The 20,144-nt window shown below is 54.2% G+C and overlaps 1 protein-coding gene across 1 annotated transcript in view; it reads left to right on the top strand.

Annotated features, from left to right (window-relative positions):
- The window catches only part of TRAP1 (TNF receptor associated protein 1), a 49,766-nt gene that overhangs the window by 29,290 nt on the left and 332 nt on the right, over positions 1-20,144 (top strand). Inside the window, exons 2-17 of the mRNA XM_055561580.1 lie at positions 661-828; positions 1,598-1,680; positions 2,795-2,935; positions 5,974-6,045; positions 6,364-6,524; positions 7,366-7,475; positions 7,857-7,930; positions 8,609-8,764; positions 9,469-9,589; positions 10,008-10,077; positions 12,962-13,109; positions 14,542-14,727; positions 15,058-15,196; positions 15,781-15,866; positions 17,084-17,229; positions 19,977-20,049. Coding sequence (XP_055417555.1) covers positions 661-828; positions 1,598-1,680; positions 2,795-2,935; positions 5,974-6,045; positions 6,364-6,524; positions 7,366-7,475; positions 7,857-7,930; positions 8,609-8,764; positions 9,469-9,589; positions 10,008-10,077; positions 12,962-13,109; positions 14,542-14,727; positions 15,058-15,196; positions 15,781-15,866; positions 17,084-17,229; positions 19,977-20,049 — 1,934 coding nt within the window. The remainder of the gene's footprint in view (positions 1-660; positions 829-1,597; positions 1,681-2,794; positions 2,936-5,973; positions 6,046-6,363; positions 6,525-7,365; positions 7,476-7,856; positions 7,931-8,608; positions 8,765-9,468; positions 9,590-10,007; positions 10,078-12,961; positions 13,110-14,541; positions 14,728-15,057; positions 15,197-15,780; positions 15,867-17,083; positions 17,230-19,976; positions 20,050-20,144) is intronic.

The raw sequence follows: 20,144 nt of genomic DNA, 5'->3' as shown, positions 1-20,144 counted from the left end.
GGGCTGCAATGTCGTGTTGGCGGGTTTTCCTTCTCCCCGCGCAGTGGTTCCTTGGTCCACTGTGCTGAACAGGAAGTTACTGAAAAGTAACTGGAGAGACACTGAATCCCATTCCTAGTTATGAGGCAGAGAAGATCATGCCCTGGTTTGCAGACTGTAAATACACTAATTTAAAAGAGACTGGTGGACAGGAGAGGAAAGGGCTCAATGAAGATTCTTTGGAAGATGACAGGACAGTTTTGGAACATGCACATCTAAAAATCTGACCTCCTCTTAGGGAGTATTTTTTCTCCTTTTTCCATGTTAGTTACACAGTAAGGAAGGCTGGCCTGTCATTATTTCTGGCTCTGGGAGGGGCTGTGAGCATGGAGGCACATGTGAGTTTGGTGGGTTTATGCACCAAATCGGGGGTGCATGTGGGAAGTGGGGTCAGAAGGTACCTCCCCGTTCCTGCTGTTCTGCCCCGAGTTTTCTGTGTTCTTGGTATTTGCCACGTGTGGGGCGGTGTTGGCAAAACTACCCGCTGACTACCGGCTAGGTGCGCAGTGCTTGTCACTTCCGATTCTCCGGGGTGACACTGGTCTCTGGAGCCTGCTTTGGTGTGAACAAATCAGGGTATTCTGTCCTGATGTCCTGTTAACTCTCATTCTTCTTTTTCAGGGAAACCAGTTCTGTGTCCCTGGAGGCCCCCAGCTCAGTCTTGGGGTCCCCGGCGAAGCCTGGCCTCGAGCTTCCACGTGGGACGGCCGTTCAGCTCCCAGGCTGCTGAGGACCAGGCGGAGGCGGGGCCCCTGCACTCGGTCATCAGCAGCTCGGAGGTCGTGCAGGGTGAGGCGTGGCGCAGGGTGGGGCGTGCGGCCAGGGGCCCCGGAGTCCGCTGCCTCCCGAGGGGGTACTGAGGCAGAAGCAGTGCTTGAGGGAACCACGCACTCACTTCAGACGAAGGAAGGGCTTGGTTGGAGGGAGGGGTCCCCAAAACAATGCCTCCTACGTTTCCGGCTTCCCTGGCACTTCTGACTTCCATCCTGGCGCGTCTGGCGCCCTCTGGTGGTCACCGGGAGTTGGCGCAGGCGCCTGCACATCTGCTAATGATCACCAAGCGGACGGAACCTCAGCACAGCCCTGCGTTCCCGGGACGTGTAGAGGGCAGGCTCCGGAGCCGGTCCTGCCGCGGGTCCGTTTCTGGCTTTCAGATGAGACAGCAACAGAGTACTTAATGCTTGGGTTAAGAGGAGTGAGTTTTTCTCCTTTGCTTTCTAAATGATTAATCTGGAAACCACCGCATACAAGAATCGAATCCGGGGTCTGGTTGTGGAGGCAGGTCGACAGCTTCTCCAAGCAGCGTGACCTGAGGCCTGCAGGCTCCGGGGAGGAGGGTGGGTGCGGGCTTGTCCGCACTTCTAGGGGAAAGGGAACCCCTGATCTGCTCTTCTGTCTGAGCCCAGATGCTTGGGGTTTTTTTTTTTCTTCTTTTGTTCACTGTTTTGAAAAATGTTTAAAACTCCTTATCTTAAAGATTTTTTTGAATGTCGCAAAGTATGTTCTCCTGTTAAAAAAGACGTTAACTTTCCTGGTTGTGTCTGTGGTTCGTTACTAGGTTCTGCTACCAAACACGAGTTCCAAGCTGAGACGAAGAAGCTGCTAGACATTGTTGCCCGTTCCCTATACTCAGAAAAAGAGGTGCGTGCCTGCTAATCACTCCCAGCACTGGCTGGTTCTGTTGGCAAGACTGTTTCTGTGCTGTCCTGGGGAAATGCCAGCTAGTGGATTAGCAGTGAGAAGGCATTAAATTTGGACAGGTAGTGATCTTGGCTACCAAAGAGAGTATTCTTAGTAAAATCCATTGAGGTTTATGGACAGATATATCCAGGTGATTCTTTGAGCCACAATGAACCTGGGAAGTAATGCATTTTGCTGTTAATTTAAAAGTCTCAGGTGTTGGTGTGGGGCCCTGCTGAGGTCCATTTCTGGGGTATTGCCCACGGGCTCTGGACCCTGGATTCACCTCCCTCGTCACCTGGCCTCACCAGCCACGGTCTGTGGGGCTGAAGGAAGAAGACCCCCCTGTGTGGAGCAGAGCAGCAAGGAGCGCCCGGGGCCTTTGTGAGGAGACAAAGCTGCTCCAGGCTGACAGGCCATGGTGAACCATCATTCCACGCTGGTTATTGCTAAAATGCAGAGAATTTGAGAGGGGTAAAGCACAGCTTTCCATAATGAAAGGACCTTCTAGGAAGTATTTCCAGGTCTCGTCCTGCTAAACTCCATCCCCAGGTGGCCCTGTGACACCCAGCTTCTTCTCTCTCGGGGCCAGGTCAGCCCTCCCATGTGCTGCGTCTGACTGTAAGTGGAGCTTTATCAGAGGAGAAGAGCTGTGCACACCCGGGTTGGTCGTGGGGCCTGTGGCCCCCTTTTCGCCTGAACGTGGGAGGTCTGGTTTGTGGCAACCCACTAGATTAAGTGAAGCTGGTGAGCCCTTCACGGAGAAGAGAAAATATGTTTTGAGGATATTTTGACATCCCTGGGCAAGAGTTGAGAAAGAAGTCATCTCACGGGCCCTTGAAGTTGGCAGTAACAGACTCCTAGCTCCAGGCTGATGCTGAGGAAGCAACAGTAGAGTCAGAGGTGACAGAAAGCTGGGCCAGGGGAACATGATCCATCTCCAGTCATCCTGCGGGCGGCTCTGGGGAAACTGGCTTTGAGGACGGTGGGAAGTCTTTATTTGGCTAAATGCTTCCCCCCAGAGGCTGCTGACAGACAGGTCCTGCAGCACAGCGTCTCATCTCCATTTCCATAGGTGTTCATTCGTGAGCTCATCTCCAACTCGAGCGACGCCTTGGAAAAGCTGCGTCGTAAGCTGGTGTCTGAAGGCCAAGCGCTGCCAGACATGGAGATTCATCTGCAGACCGACGCCGACAGAGGCACCATCACAATCCAGGTGCCTCCCCTGATGGGCCGGGAGATGGGCTGCCTGTCCGTCACGTCTCTAGGCTCCCAGTGGCCTGCTGACCACCTTGAACTGAATATAGTTCCCTGTGCTGTATACAGTAGGCCCTTGGTGTTTGCTCCTATATATTCCCGTTTGCATCTGCTCACCCCAGACTCCCAGCCCTTCCCTTCTCCACCTGCCCTGTCCTGTGGCAGCTGTGAGTCTGTTCCCTATGTCTGATTCTGTTACTGTTTCATAGATAGATTTGTGTCTTATTTTAGTCACATCTTAATGATATTATACAATAATTGTCTTTCTCTAATCTCTCAGTCCATCCATGTTGCTACAAATGGCATTGTTTCATTCTTCTTTATGACTGAGTAACACTCCATCGTGTATGTGTGTGACACACACGCCACATCTTTTCCATCCATCCATCGATGGACGTTTAGCTTATTTCCAGGTCTTGACTGTTGTGAACAGTGCTGCTGTGAGCATGGGGTGTGTGTATCTTCGTGAGTTGGAGTTGTATCTGGATATATGCCCAGGAGTGGGATTGCTAGATCGTGTGGGAACCCTGTTTTTAGTTTGCTGAGGAGCCTTCATACTGTTTTTCATAGTGGCTGCGCCAATTTACATTCCCATCAACAGTGTAAGAGGGTTCCCTCTTTGAAGAGGAGCCCCGTCATTCAAAGATAAGTACTGTTAACATTTCAGTGTATGTCTAATAGGGTTTGTCTACATATCCAAACAGGTTAAAAAAGTTTTTTTGACCACTCTGCATGGCTTGTGGGATCTTACTTCCCCTGGGATTGAACCCAGGCTCTCAGCATTGGGACCGTGGAGTCCTAACCACTGGACCACCAAGGAATTCCCTTAACAGATTTTTAAACCACATAGTATTTTTTATGTAAGGTGACCCTTGAACAACACTTGGGTTGGGGGGGGCAGGCCCTCCTCACAGTCTAAGATCCACACAGAACTTACAGTCTGTCCTCTGAATACCTGGTTCCTCCACATTTGTGGGTCTCCCTCTGTGGTTCCTCTGTACCCACGGTTCTGCATCCACAGACTCAACCAGCTGCTGCTGTTCAAGGGTCAGCTGTGCTCTTCACGTTTTTGAGCATACTTTTACTGCATGTTCTTGTATGTTCTCTGGTACTGTATTTTAATCACAGCTGTTTGGATTAACAGTCTTACTGTAGACACAGCAATACTTTTGGCGGTTATTACAGTTTAAGGTCAGAAAGTTAGAAAGGCAGAAGTGGGGTTCATCAGGCGGTGGGCCTGAGGGCCATCACATTCCCGAGGTAGCTGCTCCAGGCCCTGCTGCCTGCGTCTCTGGGGGGCATCCGTCCCTGTGGGCCCCTTCCCAGCAGGCCTGGCTCCGCTGGTTTGTGATCTTCTGTCTGCTCCTCTCTGCTCTGTGCGTGTGTGCCTTTCTTGCCAGCCGCTGCCGCTGTTTTAAGAAGCTTTACTGAAGTATGTTTATGTACGATCAGGTCCCCAGGTTCACGTGTTCAGGGAGTTTAGACTAACACATGCAGTTGTGGGCCCACCATAGCACTGGGGTCGTCACCCAGCATCCCCACCCTTCCTAGCCCTCATGAGCCACTGACCTGCTTTCTGTGGCTATGGTTTTCTATTTTCTACGATTTCACATAAACATAGTTACACAGGAGGTGGTCTCTTGAGTTTGACTTTTCACTTGTCACGGTGGTTTTGAGAGTTCTCCACGCGGTCAGACAGATCAGTAGTTTGTTCCTTTCTGTTACTGAGAAGTGTTCTGCTGTATGAAGGCATCACAGCTTCACCAGTCTCTTCACCAGCTTCTCCAGTGAGCACTGGAGATGATAGGGATCGAGCTGCCATGAATATTTCAGTCTTTGTGTGGACACATGTTTTCATTTCTTTTGGGTAAATACCTTGAAATAGGACTGCTGGGTTGTAAGGAAAGCATCTGTTTAACTTTAGAAGAAACTGCCAAGTGTTGCCAAAAGCAGGTGTCCCATTCTGCATTCCTCCTGGCAGCACATCCTTGACACACTCGTCATTGTTGGTCTTTGATTTCAGCCATTTTAGTGAGCGAGCATTTTAGTGAACCATTCCCTAATGGTTGGGGACCCTGGTGGCTCAGAGGTTAAAGCGTCTGCCTGCAATGCAGGAGACCCTGGTTCGATCCCTGGGTCAGGAAGATCCCCTAGAGAAGGAAATGGCAACCCATTCCAGTGTTCTTGCCTGGAGAATCCCATGGACGAGGAGCCTGGCAGGTATAGTCCATGGAGTCGCACAGAGTCGGACACGACTAAGCTACATCACTTCACTTCACTTCCCTAATGGTTAAAGGTGCTTGCCATTAATGTATCTTCTTTGTGAAATGCCTTTCAGATTTTTGCTCATTTTTAATCAGGTTGTTTGTCATTTTGTTGCATTGTAAGTTCTTTGTATATTCTAGATTCAAGTCCTATATCAGATACACTTTGCAAATATTTTCCCCTAGTCAGTGACTTGCCTTTTTATTTTCTTAGGTAATGGCTTTTGAAAAGCATAAGTTCTTAATGAAGTGCAGTTTATCACTTTTATGTTTCATGCTTTTGGCGACCTATTGAAGAAGTCTCTACCTGTTCCAGAGAGATAAACGATTTCCTCCTGTCTTTTCTTTTAGAAGTTTCGCAGCCTTGGCTCTTACACTCAGCTCTCTGATCACATGGTGTCTGCGTAAGGGAGACGGGCTGGGCGCTGCTCCGCCTGTGGCTGCTGCTTGTTTCGGCACCGTCTGTTCTTCCCGTCTGCAGTGATTTGTCTTGGAACCTTTGTCACAAATCGTGTGACACTGTGAAGCTCTTCCTGGACTCGGTTTTGTCCCTGTATCTAAGTTAGTCTGTCCTCTGGTGAGGTTTCCCCAGTAAGGCCTGGCTGGTGTGACTGGAATCCGCCTTTCCTGACAACCCTGTTGTGATGTCACGGGCCATGAGCAGGTCCGACTTGTGCGCTTGTGCCTGGCGCTCCGCACACGCGCCCTGGTGTTCAGCCTGTCTGTCTCCTAGGACACCGGCGTCGGGATGAGCCGGGAGGAGCTGGTGTCCAACCTGGGAACCATCGCCAGGTCCGGGTCAAAGGTGAGGCCCCCACCTTCCCTGGGGTGCTACCGCCGCTCCCCTCAGGTCAAGCATCCTAAGGGCAGCTCTGACCAGGGCTGGTCCCAGACGCGCTGGATGCCAGCTTCAGAGGACTGTCCTCCAGCGCGTTTGTGCCACTGGGGGCCCTCTGTCCAGGATTTCCCTGCGTCGTCATGGGGCCCTCAGAGGTAGTTTGTTATTTGCTGGATGGACCGGCTGGAGTGGGTACTTTGCCCACAGCTAGAGACCGGCTGACCCCAGGTTCAAAGCCAGTCCATTCCCACCTGACATGCCCCTCGGACCGGCCTCACCCTACAGGCCTTTCTGGATGCGCTGCAGAACCAGGCAGAGGCTGGCAGCAAGATCATCGGCCAGTTCGGTGTGGGCTTCTACTCAGCCTTCATGGTGGCCGACAGAGTCGAGGTCTATTCTCGCTCGGTGGATGCAGGCAGCCTTGGGTACCGGTGGCTTTCAGATGGGTGAGTGAGTGAATGGGTCCCATGTCACCCATAGAGTGTCCCCCAGGCCCTGGAGCCACCAAGGCAACTGTCACCCGCCATGCAGAGTGGGACTCTGAGGCCTGGTCTGGAAGCCCCAGCAGCTTCTTGGGCTTTTATGGGAGGCCTGAGCCCCCACTCAGGGTCTTGACTCCTTTTGCTGCTGGGTCCCGCTCTGCTCCAGGGCGGGTGCCTCTTCTGAGGGCATGTCCTTGATTGCTCGGGGGTGTCAGGGTCTGGCCTCTGGCCACCCCACCTCCTGCTGGCCCACCACGTTCTGGGCTTACTTCACGGGTGGATGTCCAGGAGCATCTCAACTTTTCACAGAGGCTGGCACCTGCCATGGCTGAGGTCAAGTGTGTGTCTCCTGAACACCCAGACTTCATTTCTGAACCTGCATTCCCGCCCTGTCAGGGCACAGCCCGTGTCCCTCATCAGAACAGAGATTTCTGTTTTGTTCCACGAAAGTAGGGCCAAGTCACCTGGGGTGAGAGATGACAGGGTGCCCCCTCCGCTCCAGCCCCCACGTGGCCCCTGCTCTCCAGAGGCAGCGCCCGGCCGGGGCTCTGGAACGTGGAGGTCTCACAGGAGGGGGTCTCCCAGGGTCTGGCGCTCGCCGGCCACCACAGGGAACTTGAGGCCCAGAGGTTGTGCTCATGAGCAGGGGCCCCACACCCCAACCCCAGCACCACTGTCCCCGGGGGAGGGGGTTGCAGCTGGGTTCAGAAGCGGCGAGGCTCTGGCTCCCTTTCTGTTCGAGTCCTGGGGCCACACGGGCCTTGTCAGCACTGACAGATGGACTCACCTCCCCTCCCCCTCTTAGCTCTGGGGTGTTTGAAGTTGCCGAAGCCTCAGGAGTTAGAACTGGGACGAAAATCATCATCCACCTCGAGGCCGACAGCAGAGAGTTCGCCAGCGAGGCCCGGGTTCGAGGTGAGCGTGAGCCTAGGCCGCCGGGATAAGCTTGGTGGGGGCTCAGGGTCGCATCTTCATCCCATTGCTGTGTGGTGTCGCTGGCCAACCACCCGGCCTGAGTCCAGGCTCTGGACAACCAGAGTGGGCGCAGTGCCAGGTACTCCCCGCTGTCCAGGTCTCACTGATGCTACTGAACATGCCCGGCGCCTTCCAGGGGTCACGTTACCCCGTGAAACCCGGATTAGGCTGCCAAGAGGTGTGCATGTCTCACAGTGGCCTGGGCCCCCTGACCCAGTTCTGGAGCAAGTTCTACTCCCCGTGGGGGCAGGGCAGGGACAAGGCCTCCCAGAGCTTTCGTGTCTAGAAGTTTCTGGTATTCGTTGTTTCTGTGTCTTCCAGATGTGGTGACAAAGTACAGCAACTTCGTCAGCTTCCCTTTGTACCTGAACGGAAGGCGCATGAACACCCTGCAGGTGAGGCCTGCTGCCTGCGGGCTCGGCGGCCGTGGAGCTGAGCCGCTGCCTGTCGGGCCGGCCAGGCAGATGGGCCTGGGGTGGCTGGCCAAGCCCCAGCGTGTGATGTTCTGGGCAGGAAGGGCGGCGAGACCTGTGGGTGCAGGTCCATGTGCGCCAGGAGTCACCTTCACAGCGCACGCCCCGAGCTCCTGGCTGTGTTCAGTCACTCTGCCCTCAGCACCGTCAGTTCTAGAAAAGGTCACCCCTGACCCCCCAGAAAGAGACCCCCAGCATCACCAGCCCCTTCCCTGAGCCCCCAGTAACCACCTTCCGGTTCCTGGTTGCCTATTCTGGACATTTCATAGAAATGGAATCAGACATCACATAGCCTTCTGCGTCTGGCGTATTACCGTGTTTTCAGGGCTCGAGCTGGTGGGAGCGCCTTGGCGCTCTCTCCCTTTCCGGCTCAATTGCCTTCCCTGAGCCTCTCACCTCCTGGCGGTTGGTGCTGGCCATGTGCGGCCTCGTCCAGGTTTTGCCTCCTGCTCGCTCTTCCTGATACTGCTGGGGACGGGGCACTGGTTCCAGAGCCATGTGTGTGTCCATCTGTCTGTCCAGCACTGGGCACCGCGAGCTCTGCCCACACGTTGTTGGGAAGGTGTGTCTGAAACAACATCCCTGTTCCTCCGTTTCCAGGCGATCTGGATGATGGACCCCAAGGACGTGGGTGAGGGGCAGCACGAGGAGTTCTACCGCTACGTCGCGCAGGCCCACGACAGGCCACGCTACACCCTGCACTACAGGACAGACGCGCCGCTCAGCATCCGCAGCATCTTCTATGTGCCGGACGCGGTGCGCGCCCCCACCTGCCCTGGCCCGCGCTCGGGTCGAACCCAGCCTTCCTGGCTTTGAGCCTAGAGCCCATTCTCTCTGCTGAGCGTGCACATGCGTCCCCAGGACCTGTCAGGAAAGCAGAGCCCTGGGCCCCGCTTAAGCAGGTCCCTGCAGGGCTGTGTGCAGACTGCAGTCCTGGTCAGGAGCAGACTCGGCAGAGGTGACCCTCTGGCCATCGTAGGCCCCGCGCCAGCACGCGCTCCACTGCCGAGTTCATTGCGAGGGCCCATGGGCCACACTGAGACAGGCGTGTGGGGCTGGGTTCCAGAAGCTGCAGACATGGGAACTTGAATTTCTCTTACTTTTCACATGTCATAGGGTACTCTTTTTTGCTTTTTTCCTACCGTTTAAAAATGGAAGAACTGTTCTAAGCTGCATGAACGGTTGATCTGGCCTGTGGGCTATAGTTTGCCAACCCCTGGCCCCAGCAGGTTGGGCTGTGTTCAGAGAGTCAGACCAGTCATCGTGTTTATGGGGAGGGCGGCAGCTGCCCAGAGAGGCCCCGCCTGGCCCAGAGCCTTGGTGTCGGGGCCAGCCTCTCCGGGCACCCCATGTACACCCCAAATCTCCCGGCCCAGACGGCCTCAGGAAGGGCCCCTGACTGTGGCACTCCGCCTCTGCAGGGCCTGCTTCTCCTGACACTGCCCTTGCTTTGCCTCCAGAGACCATCCATGTTTGACGTGAGCCGGGAGCTGGGCTCCAGCGTGTCGCTGTACAGCCGCAAGGTCCTCATCCAGACCAAGGCCACCAACATCCTGCCCATGTGGCTGCGCTTCGTCCGGGGTTCGTATCTGTGCCCAGCGTGTGGCTGAGGCCCTGCAGCCCTGGGAGCAGCTCCTCCTGGGAAGGCTCACCTGTGCTGAGCTCAGGGGAGGGGGGGTGTCAGTGGGGGAGCCGCATCCTCATAGCTCGGGGCCTCTTCTCGAGCTCCCCGCCTCCAGACACTGGGTTCGGTTGATTGATCCATGACAGTTTTATGATTTTGAGCAAAAAATCTAGGAGGTGGCTTTCAGAGAGTCCAGCAGATGCTGAAATTGTAGAAACTGTCCCGGCAGAGGCTTGCTGGCCTTGCCTGCTTTTCTTCCAACCCCGTGACCCAGGTCATGACCTGGACACAGCGTGGGTGAATTCTGGGACGAGGGGTTGGGCAGGGAAGCCCCCGAGTGTCCGCTGCTCTTACCCACACGTGGCCACGTCTCAGGTGTGGTGGACAGCGAGGACATCCCCCTGAACCTCAGCCGGGAGCTGCTGCAGGAGAGCGCGCTCATCAGGTGAGTCAGCAGATGCGGCGCCGCCTGGGCAGGCCTGCCTCTGCCACCATGAGGGTTTTGGGGACTGACGTGCAGAAGCGCTGCCGCTGCCACGTGTCCCTCCCTCAGCCAAGCCCCAGCCCCCGGCCCCAGGGCGGCCGCGGCAGGGAGGCTCCAGAGGCTGTCCTGGACGGACGAGGCGGAGGACAGGCCCAGAGCCAGGACGTCTGACCTCAGTCCAGAAGGTCACTAATGGTGGAAAGGAAGCAAGAGCTGGGCCTGGGACCTGCCTGGAGACGTTGCTCTTGGATTTCACATGGGCAGGGGTGGCCGTCCTTCTTGTCTCCCGTCCTAATGGTGGCCACAGCTTCGGTCTGCTGAGCGTTTATTCTCCCCCGGACCATCCCAAGCCCCTCCTGGGTGCAGCCCCTGTCTCCTCGGGGGTGGGACCCACTAGGTCTCCATGTCACAGTTGTGGAAACCGAGTCACAGGGAGGTCACTGCCACCAGGGAGTGAGCCTGGATTTGAGCCCACGTCTTCTGACTGCAGCCACGTGCTCTGCCCCCTACAGCCGGAGCTGGGCTGACCCAGACGCTGGCAGGACCGAGGCTGCAGGTGCGGGCGTGTCCAACCATTCAGTCACTGCTTGTGGTTTTTCAGGGCTGGGTTGTCATCTTTACCAGCAGAGTCAGCCTTAAGTGAAATTCTTTACAAGAAGTGTGACACAGAATCCATTTTCCCTAAGCCCTGGGGAAAGCTGTCCACTGTGTGCCCACTGGCCCCGCGTCTCGGGTGCGCTTCTAGAGGACACACGTGGTGGGGCAGTCCTGCCACATCTCTGCAGACCGCCCGCGCTGCATGCCCATTGTGTCCTCTGCAGCGAGAGGGTCCCGTCCAGGGTCACGCACGCCTTCAGCTGTGGCGTTTCTCTGGCCTGGAGGCTGGCTGAGGTCCAGCCATTCCCTAACTCTCGAGACCTGTGTGCGTCTGAGGTCCCCGTGATCTCCCGGGTGTCCCTGGGATGGGTCTTGATGCCCTGCGTGCTCGGGTGCAGTGGGGCCGTGTGCGTCCTGTCAGGTGGGCCGAGACGGGAACTGTCCCCTCACTGGCGCCGACGCTTGACTAAGGGGGTGTCTGCCAGCCTTCACAGGTGAAATTCCTCTTTTTTCCCCTCTGTAATTAGTAATGATATGTGGGAGTGGTATTTTGTAGCTGTGGGTTCATTTCTTATACATACACTTTTCGTAATATTTTTACAACTTATTTGCATGATTTGATTTCCGTTTTACTCAGGAGTCATGGTCTGCTACTGTCCCAGGCTTAGCGGGAGCTCGCCCAGGCTGACTCCTTCGACCCGTCCCCATTGTGCTTTGTCTTCCACCTTCCCATCTGCTCCCGACGGTGCGGAATCTGCCTGATTATCCCCAGAGTGTTACCTCTCTGGCCCTCTCCCTGAAACAAGCCTGCCCTCCCCCAGCTCCCCAGCTCCCCAGCTCCCCAGCTCCCTCACCGGCTCAGGCCCTGATGCCACACTGTGGGCCACCTGCTGTCCCCAGCCTCTGCCCTCTTCTGGGGTCCTTTGGCTCTGACACCGCACGCCAGGCTTCCCCAACCCTTGCCCTGCACGGACACCTCTTCGTCCCATCCAAGCTGCTGTGGCTCCCCGCACCAGACCGCAGGCGCTGCCCTGTCCCGTTCTCCCTGTGGCTGATGGACCGAGTTATTCAGGATGAGAGTAAAAAGAGGAAAAGCTGAAATGAACGTTAAATGTTATTGTTTCCCTACCCTGAAAAACAGACGGTAATTTTACCTTTTTAAAGGAAACGCAGAATACTTCTTAAACATCTGTTCTTTTTCGGGTCGTGGCTGTGGCGCACAGGGCCCTCTGGTGCAGCACGTGGGCTCAGTAGTTGCGGCTCAGGCTCAGCCGCTCCGTGCCGTACGAGGCCCAGCTCCCTGAGCAGGGACCGAGCCTGTGTCCCTCACTGCATGGTGGGTCCCCAGCCACTGCACCACCAAGGAAGTCCCAAGGAAGACTGTTAAGGAAGTAAAAACACCCCCTAATCCCACTAAAATAGTTGTTCAAAATTTTATGCTTTTATGTAACGTTCTGGTAAATATCCTGATGCAAAAATACCAATTTTGTAAAACTGTAGTGCATGTATAGTATGTCCAGGGTGAAAAGTGAAAGTGTTAGTGCTCAGTCGTGTCTGACTCTTTGCAGCCCCAAGGACTGCAGCCCGTCAGGCTCCTCAGTCCATGGGATTCTCCGGGCAAGAATACTGGAGTGGGTAGCTGTTCCCTTCTCCAGGGGATCTTCCTGACCCAGGGATCAAACTCAGGTCTTTGCACTGCAGGCAGATTCTTTACCATCTGAGCCACCAAGGAAGCCTCTATCCAGTATAAACCAAAATTAAAATATACAAGCATGGATCATAACTATGAAAAATATAATGTACAACAAGTAGTTTTTTACATACTTAGTATATATTTGTACTCTGTAATTTATCCATACTGGGATCTTTCTGGTTTTTCTTTCAACTCACGCACTTTTTCATGTCATTAAGAATCATGTTAGAGAGTGTAATTTTTAATGGTGTGTAGTTTTCCATCATTCATTTCAACCTGTTCTCTCCTGTTGAATACAAGCTTGTTCATAATTGTGTTTCATGTGCTGTGGTGAAAATCCTGGTCCATACATCTTTACCAGCTGAGCCACAAGGGAAGCCATAGGGGTTCCTGCCTCTAGGGGGCGCCTGTCTCCTTAACTGGAGTCAACCACAGGTCACCCTTCCTTTCTGGGATGTCTTCACTCCTCTGATTATTAGGTGGCTCATGTCCTGCTGTTTGATGGTATTCTGTGAAAGTTGTTTTCTTGTAATAAATGCTTTTTCTGTTCTGTAGAAAACTCCAGGGCGTTCTGCAGCAGAGGCTGATAAAATTCTTCATTGACCAGAGTAAAAAAGATGCTGAGAAATATGCCAAGTTTTTTGAAGATTACGGCTTGTTTGTGAGAGAGGGAATCGTGACCACAGCTGAGCAGGAGGTCAAGGTAGGGTCTGGGTCTCGGGCCTTCCTCTGGGTGGCCTCAGACCATGGAGGACACCACTGAAGAGCAGACACCTGAGCTTCCTGGGACGTGAGGATGGCCAGCCACACTCCCAGGGGTTAGGCCTCTGGACCCCACAGGTGGTCCCGGCAGGCCCGGCTCCTCCAGGGCCCCTGCCTATGGCCAGAGGGGTGGAGGTGTGCGCCGTCTCCTTCCACAAGGGCCGGGGGGACTTGAGGTCACAGAAGCAGGGACAGGCCAGGTGCCTGGTTCACGGGTGGGGAAGGCAGCTCATGTGATGGGGCACAAGTCCTTCAACATGGGCCAGGGGTCAGTTAACTGCATAATTACTTAAAAACAGTAAGTTTGTTCCATAAACATTTTGGAGCCACTTTTAAGTTGTAATACAAAGGAAGGAGGGTGACTGACTGCCTGGGGTCTCAGGGGTGCTTCTGCAGGCCGGGGAGGGTGGGACAGGGGCCGAGCGCCCAGGCTGCCAACCTGCACACCCCCCCAGGCCCTTCTTACCCCGGTTGTCCAACAGCTCAGGCACCGCCTGCTTGGGCTCCACGTGTGCCCTCTGTGTCCGTGGGAGCGGCACCCAGGTGGGGCCAGAGGCTTGTCTAAGCCCTTTATTGGTGTCTCATGTTTGTTAGGATCTGTATCGAGCACCAGAGTATGAACTGAGCCTCTGCACCTAGAGCCCGGCTTGCCGGGTGGGCTCCCAGATCCCTGTCTGCTCCCCTTGCGTCCCCGCCACGTCACCCTCGTCTGGACTGTGCCCTTTGGGCACCATGGTTTGTCAGATGAGGCGGTGGTGTAGACGCAGCAGGGTTTATCACCAGGACACGACCAGGCCCTGGCCTGTTGCTGCTCCTCCGTCCTCACTGATGACCACCCACCGTCACGTATAGGTCTCAGCCAAGCAGAGACAGACATACCCCTCCTTCCAGGGTCTGTTCTCCGAGTCACACACCCACTTTGATTCACATACTGCTGTGAGGAGGGCTGGGGAGCATGGACTTCACACTCACGTGCCCTGCTCCGCGAGAGAGGGTCTGTGATTCGGGACAGAGGGAGGCTGCTGGGTCTAAGAGCGGCTTTGTCACAGACAGGGCCCGACTACTCCTGCGACTGTGCACACGGCTCACCTGGAAAGGCCCACTCAATGAGGCCCTGGGCCAGCTGGAATGGCCAGTGGGGGGGCCCAGGGGCCTGCACTGGAGTCCCCAGGTCCCCCAGACCCCGAGTCAGCCCAGTGTGCCACCCCAGGCTGGGCTCCTGCAGCAGCTGCCTCGGCTGCAGACGCAGTGGGTCACCAGGCCAGCCAAAGCCGTCCTCCCTTACTGGAGGCCCTGAGGTCTGTGCCCCTCAGTCTGGAGGCTTCCAGAGCCAGGACCCAGAACTCCAGTGACCCGGCCTCTGCCATCTGCAGGAGGACATTGCAAAGCTGCTGCGGTACGAGTCGTCAGCACTGCCTGCCGGGCAGTTGACCAGCCTCCCAGACTATGCCAGCCGCATGCAGGCTGGCACCCGCAACATCTACTACCTGTGCGCCCCCAACCGGCACCTGGCAGAGCACTCGCCCTACTACGAGGCCATGAAGCAGAAAAACACGGAGGTCGGTGAGCCGGGCGCCCCGCACCTGTTCTCCCCTCTGGCCAGGTCAGAGGGCGGGGGCCCTGAGCCCTGAAGGAGGGGCGTGCTCACTGGGAACTGACAGGCTGTGCGGGGACCGGGAGAGCCGCGCAGTGAGCTGTCCACAGGCAGAGGCAGGCCCGGGCCGCCTTCTGATCCCCTCTCTAGCAAGTGATGCGAGGGTCTCTCTGTGAACATCCTCCGCGTTCCTGCTCACTGAGGGCTGTCTCTAAACCACACACTTCATCCAGGAGCCCCGCTCTGTCCTGGACAGAGGCTTGCCCGCCTGATGACGCCGTCTCGGCCCGCACAGGTTCTCTTCTGCTACGAGCAGTTTGATGAGCTGACCTTGCTCCACCTGCGTGAGTTTGACAAGAAGAAGCTGATCTCTGTGGAAACGGACATTGTCGTCGACCACTACAAGGAGGAGAAGTTTGAGGATGGCGCCCCAGGTCAGCCCGATTCCCTGCCCTCCGGGCTCAGGTGTGGCTGGTGGCCTGGGGGAGGGAGGGGCCGAGCGGGCCCGGGGAGCTGGCACTGTTGGCCTCACGGCTTCTTCTGTGCTGCAGTGGTGGGTGTGTGTGGGGTTTTCTTTTCAACGTGTCTTCATAAGACTGATCAAGCTAAGAGAATCAGAAGTTTTAAGGCCCTAATAAAATATATGCATATGGGCCTCAGGCACCCAAAAAGCATCCTTTCTGAGGTATGAATTTATCAGCTGTACTTTATTTTTTAATATTTATTTGGCTGCACCGGGGCTTAGTTGTGGCACTCAGGACCTTCAGTTTTCGTGGCAGCATGCAGGGAACTTCTAGTTGCAGCATGTGGGATCTGGTTCCCTGACCAGAGATTGAACTCCAGGAGCGTGGAGTCTTAGCCACTGGACCACCAGGGAGGCCCCTCGTCCGCTTGCTTTTGGATGCAGAGCGTTTTGGTAGCTTCTGTGGTTGGCCGGTCTGTGGCTGGCAGAGTGGAGGGAGCCCACGGGGAGAGCGTTATGCAGACAGCCCGAGCTCACCCTTGTGCTTGCCTGTAGCAGGAGACCGCCTGTCAGAGAAGGAGACCGAGGACCTGATGGCCTGGATGAGAAACGCGCTGGGGTCCCGCATCACCGACGTGAAGGTGAGGCTCTCCGATGGGCCACCAGCCAGCCGCCGTGACCCTCCGTGACCACACAGCTGGCCAGCCTGCCGTCCCTGGGCTGCTGGCCTGGCAGGTGCTCTCCCAGCAGTGGTTGGAGCCATGGCGTGAGGTGGAGACCAGGCATGTCACTGCCACCCCTGCACTCGTGTGCCCTCTGCCATGTGTAGTCACATGTGCCCAGGGGTGCTGCTGATGCGAGACGAGCAAGCTCGGCTTTGCCTCCACTTTGTAGAGCAGATGGAACCAAGAGTGGAAGGTGAGCAGTTGAGGGCCTGGTGGGCAGAGAAGAGGGCTCCCCAGTTGGTCTGCCTGGTCCAGGCCTAAAGGGGCTGCAGTAGCTGAGGATACAAGAGCATACCATACCATCCTGCTTGGGTTCTTAGTGGGGGTCTGGGTGGGCTTTAATGAGCTAGGAACCCACCAGTCCAGCTCAAAGCTGCAAGAGAAAGAAAGTCACCAGAGAACAGGCATCACTGGCTGAGGGACATGTTCCGGCGCAGCCGCAAGGGAGGGCAGGTGTCCGAATGGCCGAGAGCGGAGGGCAGACCCAGGGCCCTGTGGGAGGCGGCAGTGGGCCTCTGGGCCGCCAGGCAGGGAGCAAGGCTTCCTTATGCAGCGCACAGATCGTGTCCATGCTCTGCAGCAGCGGCTCACTTCAGGTGGCCTGCGAGGGAGGCAGAATTCTTGTCCGTCTCCTATGAAGGAACAGGCGCGGTACTGCACCAGGTCAGCAGGCTGTGGGCCCAGCAGGCCTGGAGTCTCTGGTGTTAAGTCAGGAGGCCTGTAGCCTGCAGGGCTGCGGGGGAGAAGGTGTATTTGATGAAATAAAGGCCAGAGGGAGCTGCAGGGCAGGGCCGGTGAGAGCCCTCTCTTGGAAGGACAGAATTAAGGGAAAGAGGCAGGGCCTGGAGACACAGGGTCGCTGTAGGACTTAGCAGCTGCCCCTGTGAAGCAGAGACATATAGGTAACACCAGGCAGGATGGACCCTGGAGGCTAATTGATAGGTTAGAATTTGGCGGCTTTGGAGTATAGATGAGGAAAGTTCCCAAGCAGCATGCAGTCAGGCCTCCTCTGCTTAGGGGTTGATAGGGAGACAGGGAGGAAGGCGCACCACTGTCCTGGCTTGTCACCTGGGGAAGCCTCGTATCTGTCAAGACCCTGCCAGGGCTCCCCTCACCTCTGGCCGTGCCTGCAGGTGACTCTCCGGCTGGACACCCACCCTGCTATGATCACAGTGCTGGAGATGGGAGCCGCCCGGCACTTCCTGCGCATGCGCCAGCTGGCCAAGACCCAGGAGGAGCGCGCACAGCTGCTGCAGCCCACGCTGGAGATCAACCCCAGGTGAGGCCACTGGGGCCTGCGTCCCTCAATGCCCAAGGAGCATGCGTGCCCATTTCTGACCCACCGGGTATTCTTTGAGTTGTATGAATCCGTGTTCTTTCACTTATAACACATGGACAAGTACATGAGCTAATGGATAGTTTGGTTAATATTTGTAAACACTCATGTTTAAGAAAATTGGACCTTGCCGGCACCCAGAAGCTCCTGTTTTCCTCCCACTGGAATTGTCCCGCCCCCCAGGGGGAGCCACAGTCCTGACTTCAGGTACTTGTGCATCGTTAGACACAAGCTCAGTTCTCCGTTTCTGAGCGGCGTGTGACGGGACCCCTGTGCAGCCTCACTTTCTTCAGTCAGCCCGTGAGCCCACCCCATGGCGGGGTGACTGTGGTTTGTGTTCATAGCTGAATCGCATTCCGGGTATGAGTCTGCTCGGCACAGTAACTGTTCTGACAAACACTGGGGTAGTTTCTGTTCAGAGGCTGTTGGGAGCAGGTTGCTCTGAACGCCTGTCCTCCACCTGGGGCACGGGTGAGTCTCCGGGGCACGTGCCCAGGCGCGGAAGGGCTGTGTCCTCAGCTGGGCTGGACCAGGCCCAGGGCTTCCAGAGGGCAAAGCGTCAGAACCCGGTCCTGCGAGTGAGCCTTGGGCTTGGCTTTCTCAACAACGCCTTCTTTGTATATTTCATCAGCTGCAAATATCTTCACTTACTTTTCACCTGTCTGAAGGATTGTATCTTCTGAAGAGAAATTCTTTATGTAATTAATTTTAATATAATCAAATGTATGCCTGTCTGATGCTTTCTGGGGTCTTAGGAAATCTCTATTTCAAACACGTTTCTTCCCCTGTGTGCCTTTTGTGGAGCCTGTCTGGGATCCGTGTCGGGGGTGGGCAGGGACACGTCAGCTTCATGGAGACACCCGTTGCCTGGACTGTTAACTGCTTAATCTCCCCATTCCTGCTGATCTGTGCTGCATTCTCGGATGAGTATTTTTTTCTTTAGCATTCTTGTACATTTTTTATAGTTATTTGATGTCTTTTTTATTTGGAATTTTGAAATTTCATTTTCTGTTGCTGTTGTATATGGAGGCATTTTTTGTTTTGGAAACTAACTTTGTATGCAGCATTAATTTTTTAAATTAAATTTTTTAAATGAAGTACCTAAGTTACCAAAAATGTTAGAAAAAGTCCATAGTTTCCCACCATACTCAATACCCTATTGATATATTTCTTTTGGAATTTTAAGCTATGGGAGCTTTGTTTTTTAATATAATATGTGTCTGATTTTTTTTTTAATATGTGTCTGATTTTTTAATTTACCACCTTAGCATATTTTTCCTCCTTTTTAAGCATTAATTTCCTTAAAACTATTCAGGAGTAGGGAAACGTGCCTTTTCCAGCTTCTGAGCCAAATTACTAGCCACACGATTACCAAGTGGAAGATCTGAATTGGCTCATGGCTGGCCACGCGAAATGTCAAGGGCCTCTACACAGCCACCCCGGTTGGCAGGTAGGCATAAGCGATACAGGCCTGCGTAATGGGTGCGTGGCTCCCAGCACTGATCCAGCAGAGATGGGCACTGACTGGACACCCACTGGCTTTAGTTCTGGCACAAATGTGGTTTTATAAGATAGCTGTGCAGAGGGCTCATTTTCTGTTGCCAGAAGACTTTAACTCATTTGCTCTAAAATTTGTTTATATGCTCCTTGAGTCTTTAGACTTCTCAACCATATGGAGCTCGTGGTGGGACACCTCCAGTGTGGGGTCCTCACCTTGCAGATGTTTGCTGCTGTGAACAGTGCTAGAAGGGAGGGAATCGCAGCGTCTCAGACGGGGCACTACGGACACTGCCGCTGTCCTCGGTACCTTCCCCCAATGCCTTCAGTTTTATCAAACACCTTTCTTTCTGCCATTCAAAAAATGAAAATTATACCTTATAATTTTGATGTTTCCTATTGTATTTTTCCCTCTGCAGAAAAAATTTCAATTTTTATGTAGCCAAGAATCTTTTCTTTCTGACTTCTATGTTTGTATTCAGTCTGAAAGGCTTTCTTTCCCCTTTGAAGATTATAAAACACTTCTTCCCTGTTTTCTAGTATTATACTTTGCTTTTAGTTTTTACATTTAATCCTTGATTGGTCTGGAGATTATTTTGGTCCTTGGTTCAAGGAATCACACAGGAGGAAACTTGCTTCCTGGGTGCTGCCCAGTTATCCTGTCTTATCAGGTACTAATAAAATTGCTGTATGAATTTGACCATTTATACACTGTCCACTTTGCACTATTACCATTTCATTTTCCAGAACTAAACTACTTGATTATTGGTGCTTTATGTTTTAACTGGGACCTCCTCCTCCAATTTTTTCTAATCTTCCATTTTTACTTTTCTTTATGAATTTGGTAGATTTTTTTAAGGAATAAGAATATAATTTAAGGAAAGTTTCACTTCTGAGGTCCACTTATCCAAGAATATGTCTTTTTGTATGTTAAATTCAGCTTTCTTTACCTCAGGAGTATATAGTTTTTATATTAATATCAGAACTTTTGCCAGGTTTTCTGGGTATAATCTATAATCAGTTATAAAAGTTTTTGTGTTTTTTTTTTTGACACTGAACTATTCTTTATTACCGTTTTTGTTGTTGCATGTTCTAACAACCCCAGCATTTCAGAAAAGTCACTCCAGGTCACAAGCCCTTGTGCTCGGTGTGCACCCCCAGCTCTGAGCTAACATGTGGTTTCCGTGTTGCAGGCACGTTCTGATCAAGAAGCTCAGTCAGCTGAGAGACAGCGAGCCTGACCTGGCCCAGCTGCTGGTGGATCAGGTGAGGCTGCTGGAGCGGGCGAAGAGCAGACTGAGGCTTTGAGGTTTCCTCTAAAACCCTGTTTTAAACAGAACAACTCTCTTCCCTTCTTCTCT

This window comes from Bubalus kerabau, chromosome 23 (genome assembly GCF_029407905.1).
Source record: "Bubalus kerabau isolate K-KA32 ecotype Philippines breed swamp buffalo chromosome 23, PCC_UOA_SB_1v2, whole genome shotgun sequence".
In the NCBI taxonomy this organism is placed as follows: domain Eukaryota; kingdom Metazoa; phylum Chordata; class Mammalia; order Artiodactyla; family Bovidae; genus Bubalus; species Bubalus kerabau.
This window is presented reverse-complemented; position numbering and strand designations above follow the sequence as displayed.